The sequence below is a fragment of the Eurytemora carolleeae genome, unplaced genomic scaffold (genome assembly GCF_000591075.1).
Source record: "Eurytemora carolleeae unplaced genomic scaffold, Eaff_2.0 scaffold1040, whole genome shotgun sequence".
Lineage (NCBI taxonomy): Eukaryota > Metazoa > Arthropoda > Copepoda > Calanoida > Temoridae > Eurytemora > Eurytemora carolleeae.
In genome coordinates this window covers 75,341-90,505 of record NW_019396968.1, presented here as the reverse complement: position 1 = coordinate 90,505, position 15,165 = coordinate 75,341, and the positions used below count along the sequence as shown (strand labels likewise).

The window sequence follows — 15,165 nt, the reverse complement described above, 5'->3', positions numbered from 1 at the left end:
CCCAAAAAAAAAAATATGAAATCTATTAACTCTAGTTTTCTTATCCCCATATCTTTGAAACCTGATATTACAAACTTTGAAACGTTGTTCTGGAAGAATTCATAAAAAATCCAAAGTCTACTGCATCAGATATAAAATTAACCTAATTGTGCAGTCTATGCACTCCAAATCGTCTGGAAGATTGACCATGTAGTTGATTGCTGTTGGATCTCCACCAATAAACTCGGACTCATTACTTCGGGGGGTTAGATCTAGTAGGGGCTTCTCAGATGGATCCAGGAGTTCAAGACGGAAACCTCCCTAGATAGATGGATAGATATCTTATAACTTGACAGATAAAAATAGATAAATAGAGTGAAGAACTGTACCTAAAATCCTGTAGCTTTGTTTACTATACTAGGTACTGCAGTTTTTAAAAGGAATGAAAATATACGCAGTACTGCTTGGGCGCATCTTTGTCACAAATAAAGTGTACTGCAGTTTCTGAAAGAAATGTAAACAAACGCAGCACTGCTTGGGTGCAGCTTTGTTTATATTCCTCCAAGAAACTGCAGTACACTTATATGTAAACAGAGCTTTGGGATTTTCTGATACATATTTCTTGGATAGATGTAGACAGATGCAAAATAGATTTATGAATAGATATATCAATGAAAAGCTAGATAGATAGATAAACATTAGATTCTTGCATATATATATATATATATATATATATAGATTAATATATTGTTATAAAAATAGATGATACAGCGCATCGTAAATGCAATATTTAAGTAACACTGAATCACTCTCACCATCTACATAATAAAACAAGACATTCTTGTATATATATATAAATATATATATGTTGCGTATAGCCGGCCAAACGGTTGGACCGATTGGGCTGAATTTTTTTGTGGACAATCATGGGTGGCCGGGGAGTGTTAGGTTATATAAATCGAAATTTTTTTAAAACTTTTTTTATTCAAAACTTTTTTTCCACGGTTGACGCCAGGCCCTTCAGCTAGTAATCTATAAAATAAACAAGACATTCGTATATATATTGAGTAAAGATGGCCAAACGGTTGGACTGATTCGGCTAAAAATTTTTTTGGACACTCATGGGAGGCCGGGGGGTGTTATAGGCTAAAAAATCGATTTTTTTCTGAAAACTTTTTTATTCATTTTTTAAAAAAAAATTTCCACGGACAACGCCGGGTTCTTTAACTACTACAATATGATATGTTAATTGGATACAAAAAAGCACACATACATATATACATGTATTATATTATATGTTCATTGTAAAGATGTTTTAATCCATATAAGGGATTAGATGTGTAGGTGTGAAATCATGCTCATTAAAATAACTGTTGCAGTTTGTTTTGGTCGACTACTAACCTAGCTGTAAGAGATGAAAAATTAACAATAAATAAAGTTAATATAAAGAAGATGGAAATAAGTGTTTCCTGTTCTGGATATGATCTCAAGTGACCATCCATTTTTAGAGCGCCATGTCCGATTGACAACGGTACTCTTAACAGCTCTGTCTAATGAATGAGATATCCAACATGTTCCTTTAAAAAAATGATTATTTTCAATTGTGGTTTCTCTATCAAGCGATTTATGCAGTTCTGCGAAAGAACCAAAGGAGATATTAGTAGAAAATTTTACCCGACGGTATATTTCACATTATTGACCAGATAAAAGGGTACCGTTGTGAATCAGAATGCTTCTCTGGATGGATAAGGTCACTTGAAATAACATCATCTGCCCTTTTAATGAGAAAATATGAAAATGGTGAATTTAGAAAATAGGACCAACTACGCAAAAAAGATCACCAGGGGGGAGTTTTTTACCCCCTCCCCCGGCTAAAATCACTGTAGATAATATATTACCCTATTAGAAGTCAATGGTTATTCCTACTATATAGCTTCTATACTACATATAGATAAATCTTTACAATAGTAGTGGGTAGGCACTAGGCTGGGTAGGCTGGGAAAGTAATCGATTGTATTTCAAGATACGAACCCTAGATGTCAGTATATGTACACTGAAGATAGAAGGGATAGGATGGATGGATGGAAGTTTGATGGATGGATTGTAGGATGCAAACCAAAATATAGAGATGCAGGGCCAGGCAAGGGGGGGGGTTGAAAGATAAAACAGATCGATTAACACAAAAATCTGAATCGATTAGATCTTAATTTTGCGGGGTTTTTAATACGATACCAAAATAAACCTTGAGAATGAATTGAAATATTTATGATTTTAAACATTAAATGTGTTTTACCTTATGTGGGTATGCAATATGCCACGTTATATTTACGTCAGACCCCGCTAACAGTGATGTTCTTCTGTCTCCTGAAACAAAACATATTTTAAATAATTGTAAACAATTTTTTACGTTCTTATTTGATCTCCAGCGATAAAAGTGAAAACAAATAATTCTTGGGCAAAAACAAACTACAATTTTATTCTAGAGTTAAGATTTTTATTTTTAACTAAAACCAATTTCTGCTTAAAGGGAGTGACCTGCAATGTATTATAGTTGAACTAAGAATGTAGTATTTTTATAAGGATTCATTTAAGATGTATCAGACGTTTTAACGGTGCATATTTGTTCAGCAAGAGCGCAAATTCAATCTTTAAAATCCTCATAGATTGTCCATGTTTGAGGGCTGATTTTGAGAATCGGTTTGATAAGAATTATTCAATGACGATAACGTAAAATGTAACGAAAATTCGATAGTAAACTAATAAGTTGTTTAGGAACAGATTGAGAAAACAAAAATTACCATGTTCAATAACAAATCTTATTCAGCTATAAGTTTCTGTAATGTCTCATTGTTCACAAACATTTTCTGTGTTGAAAAGACGACTGTTGAAGAATTTGAAGAAATCTGCGAACAAATGTGTGAAGAATAAGAAATTCAATGTAATGATTTAAAGGAAATAATTGATTCTAACATTAATTTATTGAAAATTTCTATTGAGAAATATGTTCCTATAAAACATCCAGTTAGTTTACTTTACAATTTTTGTTACAATTTTTTTCGTGGTTATTGAACAATTTTTAAAAAACCAATTCTCAAAACATCTCTCCAGAATGGACAATGAAGGAGGATTTAAAAAATTAAATTTGCACTCTTCCGGAACTAATATGCACCTTAAAAACTTCTGATAGGTCTCAAATGAATCATAAAAAACTTATTTACAAGACTGTATTCTCAGTTAAACTACCATACATTGCCGGTCACTCCCTTTCAATAGAGCATACAGTTTTATGTAAAGAATGTAAATTGTAAATATTTTAAGTAAAAAATAAAATCAATTTTGCTTTTTAAGTACACAATTTCTGATTTGGAAATAATGGTTGATATTTAGAAATTGTCACGATTTATTTTATGTTTTGAATCTTTATCTAGGCAGATAAATAACTTTTGCTTTCATAATATACAATTAAATTTAAATGTCAAAATTCATGAAAGTTATTATTTTTAGGTTTTTTTTTCTGGTAAAAATTAAAAAAATCTAGATTTCTTCAAACATATTAACCATATAATCAGTCTTTGTAAATCAAATTGGGGCAAGGGAATTATGGGTGGAGTTGGATTTAAGGCGACATATAATGTGTGTAACTATAGAGAATGAAAGGATTTGAAGAATTGAACTTTAGCCTCAAACACTTTTTCCACTAATTGAATAGTAATCACCAGGTCTCAGGCAAAAACAGGCCTAAACGTCAAGCAGTTAAGTCATTTGCACAATTTAGGCCAATCAAGGAGTTTATTTAGGTCGCTAGAGGGTATTATTTAGAGCAAAGTTTCCACGACTTGATTGAAGGCATTACAAAGACAATTCTAATTAAAGCATTTCAAGGTTTTGAAATAAAAACTAAAATAATTGCTTTATGCAACACAAAGTAAAAATTCAAGCTACTAGTTCAACTTTGATAAAAAAAAATGTTTATGACAGTAAAGAAACTGAATACTAGCTCCTCAAACTCTAATATTTAAACCTCTAATCTTTGAAACCTATCGATGTAAATATTAAATTTTTCAAACTTTCACCATTTTATACAAGTTCTTATCTTAGGTGTATGACATCGGGTTGCCAAGAAATAAGGAATTGAAAATTATAACATAGGGAAAGAGTTTAGTTCCATAATGTTGAAAAAGAATGTTTAAAACTCCAGGATTTCATCATAGTATTGTGAGAACAGAATTTGAATTGGTCTGAGAACAAATCAGAGTAGATTCAGTGAAAGTGAAAGAGAACATTTGATGATTCGGTTTTATTTTAACACGACGTAACATTCCAATTTTATTTTCTAATTTAGGCTAGGCCATGTCTGAGGCTTCACAGACAAAACCGAGAGCTGCGTTTTCGGAAGGTTTGAGGGCAGAGCTCTGATAACTAATACAGGCAAGGGGTCCTAGCGCTGCGACAAGGCAGGCTAGGAAAGATTTTACACTTAAAAAATGACAAAGATGGATTTTAGCCAAAAATTCCGTAGAGCAAAAATGACTGCAGTAAAAATTCCATATGCTTTGTTTTAAAACAGCAAATCCCAGTTTCTTAGATACAAACCTATTTAACAAGACTATTTTCTTTAGAAAGAAAGAACTTCCATTGGTAATTATTGACTTTTCAAACAAACAAAAAATTTTAAAATCATATTATGACAATTTTTGTTAAATCGTCTTTAACAAGACTTTTATAATTCCTTCTGAATTACTTTATAATGGAATGACAAGGCAGGATATAATGACATTTCAAATAGGATTTAAAGGGACTGTTGGCGTAAGTTTAGGTAAAACCCCTATTTAAAGAGTTGCATGCTCAATTCACAACGATACAAAGTATATTTAAAGAGAAACCACAATGGGAATTTATCAATTTTAGCTCAGAAAACGTTTAAAGGGGATTCATAGTGAAACGGACATAATGTTGTTTTTGTAAACGGTGACTTGAAATTACGTCGACGCAGTTCCTTTAACGACGTATAAGCTTTAAAGGGCGCGCTGTGTAGACGAATCAAAGTAGATAATTGTTATTTTTAGCATTTAAGTAACGAAAAAGTACTAAGCTAAACATAGTTCTGAAAATCCAATGTTTTTTGTTAAAATCATTTGATCGAAATTTTATGTGGATATCTAAATAAATTGGTTTAATATTGAGGTTTTTTAAGAGACACTCTGTTAGTTAAATCTAAAATTGATGGATTAATCCACTGTGTGTAAATCTATGAACCACTGTGCACATTCAAGTGGAAAACAATCAAATGAAACAAATGATGTTTTATGGTTTAGATTTGGTAGTGAAAACTTGTAATAATGTGATTATAAACCCGTAATTATAAAATGCATTCAACACAAAACAAAACCTGAAGACGAAAACTTTTCAATAATATAAAACTTATTGAACTAATTAAAGCATCTGAATTGAGTAGATAAAAATAATTGAAGCTGAGCTCTCATTGGTCTAATTTCCAATCCTTGTCCAATGAGGCACGGTATAAAACTGTAATTTTATCTAAAAATAGTTTCAAAACTAATCTGCTATTAATTTCTAAAATAAGTTTTCAGCCTTCAGATATATTTATACTTTGCGTGTCTATCTGTTTTTTTGTTTGTTTGTATCCAATAAACGTCAAAACGGCTGAACCGATCGGGCCAATATTTTGCGTGGTACCAAACATGTCCACAGGGAAGGTTTAAAATGTTTTTTTTTATAAATTTTAAAATTTTGCCTCCAACAAAATTCGATTTGCATCAAATTTTGAAAATACACGAAATGTTTTTATTAAATCAGCCAATTTTTTAGGGCGCTTAGCGCCCATCTTCTATTTAAATTGTGAACATGTTCTTTTTGTTAACATTTATAAACAAAGAAGAAACAAATTTTGCGGATTTAAAAAAAAATTCGCGGATTTTCAAGAATTTAAATTTTTTTACAAAATTAAAAACCTTTAAAACACATTTTTTTTTAATTTTTATCATTCATAAACCTTCCCTGTGGTCACGTGATGTCCCACAAAAAAATCGGTTTAGCCGTTTTGACGTTTATTGGATACAAACAAACATACAAACAGACAGACAGACAGACAGACAAGCCAAATTTATATATAGACTAAGAGAAATGTTCAGAGTTGAAATAGAAGATGGAAGCCAAGTTAGATATACTAGCCTTAGAGGGCGCTTCGCGCCCATCTTCTAAATTAATTGCGAACATGTTCTCTTTGTGTACATCGTAAAACAAAACAAAAATAATTCGTGGATTTTCACAAAAAATTTCGTGGATTTTCAAAATTTTAAAAAAATTAATGAAGATCGAATTTTGATGGAGACAAATATTTGAAATTTTGATCATTCATAAACCTTCTCTGAGGTCCCTATATGTCCCACAAAAAAATTGGGCCCGATCAGTTCAGCCGTTTTGACGTTTATTGGATACAAACAAACAAACAGACAAACACCAAGACAGACAGACAAGCCAAAGGAATTGAGTCTTTGGAACAAAATCAAATATTTAAACCTCAAAATCTTTAAAACTCGATGTTGTAAACCTTTAATATTTCAAACTCAGATTATTTGATCTAACAGCATTCATAGTTTGAAATATCTAAGGTATGCAAAATTTGGTTCAAAAGATATAGTGATTAGAAAATCAGAGTTTGAGGCAAAGACTCAATTCCTTTATATATAGATTGGGACTAATTTTTCTTCTGATTCTAATTTTATGATCATTACACCAAATCTACTTTACTCACAAGTTGAAACACCCGGATTTAGACTCTTGACTAAGCTTTAACTCCCAGACTTTTATCCGACTAGGCATCTCATTAAAGGGAGACTTAAGAACACACATTGAAATTTTATTTCTTTCTCGTAACTTATACAAATATGTAGATTTCACCTTTCCATTGTAGATTGTAAAATATGAGTGTAGTAAATGCCTACTCCATAACAGTTTCTGGGACCGTATCTATCAATGTCAACACACTGCTACAATCTCGTAAACTATCAACGCCACCACCACTGGGCGCGATCCTGTTACTATTGGTGTCAACACTAGCAATTAGTCAATCAAGCCAATTCACAAGGCAACATTCTCAATTATTAAGTTTCAACAAAACCAAGTTGAATTTACGTATTTACAAGATTAGCGAGGATATATATAACATAGTTAAGCTATCTCTTCACATGCTTACAGCGTAGTTTAAGTTGAATGTACGTATTTACAAGATTAGCGAGGATAGATATAACGTAGTTAAGCTATCTCTTCACATACTTACAGCATAGTTTAAGTTGAATGTACGTATTTACAAGATTAGCGAGGATATATATAACGTAGTTAAGCTATTTCTTCACATGCTTACAGCGTAGTTTAAGTTGATTGTATGTATTTACAAAATTAGCGAGGATAGATATAACGTAGTTAAGCTATCTCTTCACATGCTTACAGCGTAGTTTAAGTTGAATGAACAAATTTAGAAGATTAGCAATGAATAGATATAAACGTAGTTAATCTAATCACAATGCAGGTTTTCATCATGTTACTTAGCTCATGTTTATGTAGGTATGCACAGGTTAATAAATATGGGGATTGCTACGATATTTACTACATGTATTTTGTAGTTTGCGATGTGTTGCTTTATTTTTTTATGAAGCTCAGATTTCTTGGTTTAAGTCTTGAACTTGAGTATTGCATGTCTCAGATGGTTTAGGATAAAACTTACCTTATCCTAACATCCTGCATGGGGGCAGATTTGTCACATTTTAAAGCTTACATTAATGAACTATTAAAAATAATAAAAAAGTCTGGATAAATTTCTATTCTTACCTTTAGGCATTCCACAGGGAGGTTTAGTTATTTGATTATCTAGAAAGTCCAAATCATATTCTCTTGCTGGCGGCCATGTTAGAACTATATGACCGGCGCACAGCTGACTCAATCCAATCACAAGCAGACACAATCGCATCTTGGCGGATTTTTAAAAATTCATTGAACTAAAATCCGCAAAATTAACTATTCAGCAGTAATCGCAGATTTCACTAGATATCGATGGGTTTATGCGATATCTTCTGTAACTAAATCTAATAAATCTAACTCGGATTCAAAATTCACATGTTTCGTGAGCACCAGTTCACATTTTTATTCTGAAAGTAAGATATTCTAAGCTGAAATATGATGTAAAGATGTTTTTAAATGTAAAAACAAATTTATTCATGAGAATCATTTACTTTCATAGTGTCGGGGACATTAACAAATTATACTGCTCGACCAGATTCTTGCAAAGTTTTGGCACGCGGACTTCAAATTCGCATTATCATGCAGTTTTGCAACCCTATAGTTATCATACTAAGCTAGGTCAGTTGAAAACACAGGGTTTAGAGTATAACCAAGGCCAATCCTAGGCCTGCCTAAAATAGTTCCTTGATTACATGCAGTTTCAGCCTAGTTCGGGATAACAATGCATTTAGGCAGGGATAGATTTTGATACAGCCATTTTTAAGATATGAACTCAAATATTTTGTTATATCTTCTAAATAAAATATCTCTTCGCTCATATATGTATATTTGTATGTAAGGATGTATATTTATATTTATGTATTTTAGCTGGTGTAACCCCTAAGTACCCCTGAGTAACATAGTCAATAATAACGAATAAGAAACGAACCCATTTCTACTGATAGATGTGTATGAAGTGTTTGTATAGTTAACCTGTCAGCTTGGAAATTAGTAAATATGAAATATTAAAAATAAGGTTTCTTGCCAGATACGAGTTCTCGATATATACTCAAGAAATATTTGATTGATTGATTGATGAATAATCAATTCTTTCCACACAGGCAGGCATAAGTAATCAATTATTTTATTAATTTTAATTTTCATTAATTTCAAATTTTAGACCAACCTTTGTACAGCCAGGTATACTGAATCAAAAACGTGACACGCTTGGGAAATTAAAGGTTAACAATTAGCAGGAATGGGGGGGGGGGGGGGTCATGGATAGAATAGGGGGGGGGGGGGGGCCATAAGAATTAGAACAGGGGTGGGGGTTCATTGGAAATTTAATATTATCTTTCTAAGCAGACTGTGTTATGTTAAAACTTTTAAGAATGAGTCAAGTTTTATCTTATCAAAATAAAAAACCCCATGTTCACTTTAATTTCATTACACCACTAACTAGAATGCGATCGAATTCATATTAGATTTTAATCTTACGTACAGTTCTTCTTTTGCATTTGTGTTAATTATTCAAAATTTTAAACAAATTACAACATCTAATAATTAATATGGGAAAATTAAAATATTTAAAAAAAACTTGTTTAATGACTCACCTCCCCATAACATCCATATCCTTTTATTTGATATATGAAAGAAATGAGACAAGAAGAACCCATAGATCGGGATCGTAACTTAATCGTAATTTTGTTCAAAATTATGAACATTTTGTCTGTAATTATGAACATTTGTTCAAAATTATGAATATTTGTTCAAAATTATGAATATTTGTTCAAAATTATGAACATATGTTCAAAACTATGATCATATTTTCAAAACTATGAACATATGTTCAAAACTATGAACACATGTTCAAAACTATGAACATTTTGATCAAAATTATGAACATTTGGATCAAAATTATGAACATTTGGATCAAAATTACGAACAGAAAATCTTTCATATTATCTCGTATTGATCATCTAATTTGACCACAAAACCTCTAGTTTCTTGGGTTAATCAAATCAAGAAAGGTTTTTTATCGAATTATCTTGACACACATATCAATAAAAATTAAGATAATTCAGATCTATAGATAATTCTATCATATTCCTAAACCTATATTTAGACATTGTTAGAAATGTGGGAAAATTTAAAATAAAGAGTAAGGACAAACAGACTTGGAATAAATCAAATTCAAGGAATTTTAGCAATATCTACAATTTTGCATGATTTTCTAAATAAAGTATTGGTTAAAATTTTAGAAATATTTACGCAAAATCTCAGGATGTATTTAATTTAAATGATCAATTACTAAAGATTAACAGACATTTTGTTTACTGCAATGAAGAAATTTTAAACAAAATTCGTGTTAGAAGGATTTGGACATATTTTTGGAGCGTCAAGTTGGATTCACAACAGTGTTCTTATAACCTTTTCCGGGTCCAAATATACTGAGATATCCTATTTATTATAATTGAAAAGTAATTGGCGGTTCTCTATTCCGGATTCTTACAATAGAGACAATAATGGAAATTGTTAGAATAAATACAAAACAACGATATCATCTTTATTATCACACAGATAATGGTTTCAAAAGTACTGTTGGAGGGTCGCATGGAATTACGTTAACAGTTCCTTTAAGAATTTAAATATTTTCGAATAAATATCCTCTAGCTCTTGCTCTTTCTGAATGGGTGTAGCTAGATCAAATATGGGCATGTTACGTGCATTAAGTTCATTTTGACCTTTACATTTTTCATCAAGCTGGTAGTTTAACTGCGACATCAAGATTTGCAACCACGTTATACATATACCAAATATTTTACAAATAATGAAATAAATAAATCAATGAAATAGGTACTAAATCTGAACCCCCCCCCCCCCTAACATTTAAGTGACAATTTTAGATTAATCAAAATTTAATACTATAAATAAATTTCAGATATTTTAACGTTTTCTTTCAGGTCACTATTCAGTTCAGAAGGTCATTTTCACGATTATTTCTGGTTTCTTTTTAACTGTAACGTGTTTTGCGCAATGTAAATAAATATCTCCTTAAAACATTGCATTCAATTAACGTTGAAAAATAATTATTTGACAAAACAATTAATATTTGTTAAATCCCCCTCCAGCCTCCAGCCTTCCTACACATTCAATTCAAATAGAACTTTTTCTCAGGATTGTCAAGATTGAAAAATAATCCTTTACGTCCTGCAATTCTTCAAAAAGCACTATTTAAACCATGGATATCAGCTACACTGTTAACCCTATAAAGATTGGCGGGTCTAAATCTATGTATAGACTGGGGGGGCGTCCCGCGGCACCCCCCTAGAAAAAGGCCTTAGCGAATTGGTATAGGGTGAAATGCATGTCCATTGTCCAATTTTTCAAGGACAGCTTATTGAAAAAAATTGAACGATAACTTTTGTAGCTTGGGTGCTAGGGAGGGTTGAAAAAAATGCCAAAATAGATCAAAAACATTTTAAAAATATCTTTTTTGTTTAAAACGAATATCAAATTGTGACAAATGTTTCTACATCCATTTTAAAGGGCTTTTTAAAAACATAGTTTCTAGATCTGTAGCTTTAGCCACAAAAAAGTTATGGGCTATTTTAGATTTTTTTTATAAAGCCCGGACTTTTTACCGACCTGTACCCTACCCTAAGCATAAAAAAAATAAAACAGATTTTACAAATAATCCTTAAAGTTTCCATTTATTAAAAGTCAACAAATTTCACGGTAATAGTGTCAAAAATGAGGGTGTTTAAGGTTTAAAATGAGAGTAATAGGCCCCCCCCCCCCCTCCTGTTTAGGGTTAAAAATGAGAAGGGCTAGGCCCCCCCCCCTCTTTGTTCATAACAAATAATGTTATTAAAAGCTCGCAAAGATCTTTTTCCTGGTAAAATGCTCGTTATGTCAAAAGGTAAAATATTTATTTATTTATTTATTTAAAGAAAATTGCTAAGGTAAGTTCGGTAATGTTATAATATACGCGTACACAGGAATTGAGTCTTTGCAATATATATATATATATATATATATTCTAATTCCTATTTCTTTGCAATTCGTAGAACTTAGATATTCCAAACTATTTAATATGTTAGATCAGAGATGTTAATATTTTAATGTCAAAGGTTTACGCAAAATTTTTAGATTCAATTCCTTTTAGGCCTTTTCTAGTAGTTTCAAATCTTTAACTTTCTGTTCGTTAATTCGAATAAAATATTAGTGATATAGAAATATTATTTTAAGTAAGATAGCAAGAATAAAAAGTTAAGTTTTCTACTGTACATATATTGAATTAAAATAGGATTAAGAACAATATTTAAATCGTAAGGTAGAGAGGTCCCAGGGGTTTTGGAAAATAAAAACCCAAGGGAGTAAGGGAGGAGGGGGTTAATGATGAACATGATGGAAAGGGGGGGGTATGGGAATCGAGGGCAAAAAGGGAGGATGGGTAGGGGAGGGGGGCGGGACCTTGGGCTTGAGTTGTGAGCATAAAATAAACCAAGGTCTAGGTCTAGGATCTATATAGAGCTGGTGCTCAATCCACGCACACCCATTCCTACCTTTAATCAACTGCTAAATATAAGAAAGATTTCCTTTGAGCTTGATAGTGTTGGGAAATGATAAAAAAAATGTACACACAATGCTTCACAATACACAATGCAGGTTCATTCCAACATGTCTTCATTCACTGCTTGACATGGCATGAAATGTTTTTAAGGCAGACCTTATAAAATGATTCTAAATGATTCTAGCTTAGGAACTTTTTAGTGAACCAATGAACATTTCTGTGGTTTTAACGAGTTCCCCAATCAAAATTTTAGGCAAATTAGTCAAATTTAGCAAATCAGGGGTTCGATTCATGAATTAGTATTTGACTTATAACAGTTTAAGAATTTATAAATCTTTATATTCATTTTGATCTTATATTCTTCGACATCAGTGAAATTTTATTTTTTTACATAAACATGAAGACGATAATGTTGATGTTTTCAAGAATAAAAATATGGGATAGAAAAAAGAGATAATAAAAAGCCTATGGTGTATATTGGGAATTCTAAATGTTTATGGATGGTTCGGTATACTTCCAAGTATGCCTGGAGCTACACACTAAATCACGACAAACCTATGAGTTCTGACACCTGGAGAGAAACTTATGTCGGACCTAAACATTTCAAATTTATCACACATTTCCCTAAATATGCAGACTTGGCTCCAAAAAAGGGCAAAAATGTTCATTTTTTACTTTCTAACATTTATTTTCTGCTGCAACCTGTATACTCGGGGGGGGGGGGGGGGGTTTCATGAATTTAAACATCCAGGAACTATTTGCTCAGGGCAGGATTCTTGAATACACAGGGTGCAGATTTAAACACTGGGACAAGGAAAACAAGAAAAAATGTCTTTAGACTAAAAATAGATTGGAACATTCCAACTATTAAATTCTCAAAAGGGGTCTGGAACCTTTTTAGAAGAAGGGTGACGATTATAAGTTGTTAAAGTTTGAAAAATCATGCCACTCTCTATAAAATGCTCCTGACTGATAAAAGATTTCCCACAATAAAATCTTTTCCTTCCAATCAGCATATCGAGAACCAACAATCTTCCCTCAATCTTCACGTATTTACAATAGTTGGGAAATATTTTCCCACCCTCTGGTCTACGCTTTATATACGCATCATTGACGCAGGCCTCGTCTTCAGTTTGACGCAATCTACGCGCGTTCAATATTTAACAAGAAATTCAAACTTCCGATGGTAAACCGCAGGAGATTTCATCGCACGTATGAAGCAGTATCGTATACTGTATGAAGTTTTTATGAAAATAAACTCAAATTGTTTCCGCCCTCGGAACTTTAACACGCAATCTTCCTTCCCCCCATAAACTTTATTTGTATTGTCCTAACCTTTCAAATTCACCCCCCTTAACCCTCTGTTTCTCATAGGTGGGGGGGATGGGGGTGATGTTTGACACCCATTTTCAAATTTGCACTTTTCATTTTATTTCATGCACGCATAATGAATAATGCTCCTTTAAGAACCCTTGTTCCAATTCAGCGTTCTNTATCATCTTGGTGAATATCTTGCACATAACTAGGGGTTTGAGGTTGAATTCAGGAAACCATATGGTTATTGTGAGGGGGATTCGAAGGCAGCATGGGGGGCGGGGGGAGTAACAAATATCGAGATAAAAACCGGTTTTTGGAAATCAAATAAGGCAGAAAAAGATCCTGATGTAAACAATATGGATTTTCATATCTTCAATTTTCAGTGGAGTTTTTGCTATAAACAAAGATGTTCTAATACCTATATCTTTGCGTCCCAAAGTAATAGAACTTTGATATTTCAAACTATGAATTCTGTTAGATCTAATAATCTAAGTTTGAAATATCAAAGGTTTACGCCAGGTTGCAAAAATATAGGGATTATACAAATTGAGCTTGTGGCAAAGACTCAATTCCTTTCTACTAAAAGCTACTCATAAAAAGGAAGCTATAGAGAACCAAGCCTGTATAAAACACTTTAATTTTAATGAAATAAAAGAAGTAAATAAGGTTTAAAAATTAATAAATTATGACCAGATGTTTTAGAAGATCATGAAATTGTTCACCGAACCATTCCCTAAACCGTCAGGGATGTTTCATTTAAAGAAAAACATGGATGGGGGGAAATATTAGATTTTATTCAATTGCAATATTTTAAGTATTTAAAGAGTCTGAAGTTGTAATTTACAGTAACCCTCCTTTTGACAGGGAGAATGCCCAATTCACAACGGAACCCTTGAAACCTTTATCTGATCAAAATTGTGGAAGATTTCATCGTTTTTCCTACTTTTAAAGTGGTTAATTCTCAAAAAAAAATTGCCAGGGTTTTGTAGTAAGAAATCCCCAAACTACTATTATTGAGAAACCGCAATGGTCCATTTATAGAGAGAAGAACAAGGATAAATATAGTTTTTGCCGAGACAAAGATTTACAGGGCAACGTTGTGTGATTATGTGGGATGAGATCTGCAAGAAGCCCCATCTTGGGCAACCTCTTGTAAGAAATTGAAATCACGACGTCAGTCCATTTAATTTAATTCCAAATATTTAAAGTAAATATGTTGATACACAAACTATCTTGACCCTGAGGTCATTCCAAGTTCTACTTAAAAATTGACAAAACTGAATTAATTTGCCACTTTAAAAGTATAAACAAACAGATAAAAAGCAGAAAAGCTGGAGAATTTTTTTTTTAAGTCCCCGAAACATTACTTAATATTGGAGAGAAAAATCAAAAATGTAATGCAAATTTCGATGCTGCATGGGGACTAGGATTTAATAATGTAAACTATACCCCTAGCCAGACAATTTACAATCCACTTTCACATTAGTTTTTCAACGCAGTGATACAGTGTATAATTTCTACAAGGGCAATAAGAGAGGGGGTGATAGGGGGGGGGG

General features: G+C 32.2%; 1 protein-coding gene across 2 annotated transcripts in view; it reads right to left on the bottom strand.

Annotated features, from left to right (window-relative positions):
• Positions 1–8,140, bottom strand: part of LOC111710611 (uncharacterized) — a 29,968-nt gene extending 21,828 nt beyond the window's left edge. For both annotated transcript variants that reach the window (XM_023484720.1, XM_023484721.1), the window contains exons 1-3: positions 7,828–8,140; positions 2,273–2,343; positions 143–300 (exon numbers count right to left, since the gene is read on the bottom strand). In XM_023484720.1, the coding sequence (XP_023340488.1) occupies positions 143–300; positions 2,273–2,343; positions 7,828–7,966 (368 nt within the window). In that variant the 5' untranslated portion in view covers positions 7,967–8,140. The remainder of the gene's footprint in view (positions 1–142; positions 301–2,272; positions 2,344–7,827) is intronic.
• Between the last annotated feature and the right edge of the window lie 7,025 nt (positions 8,141–15,165).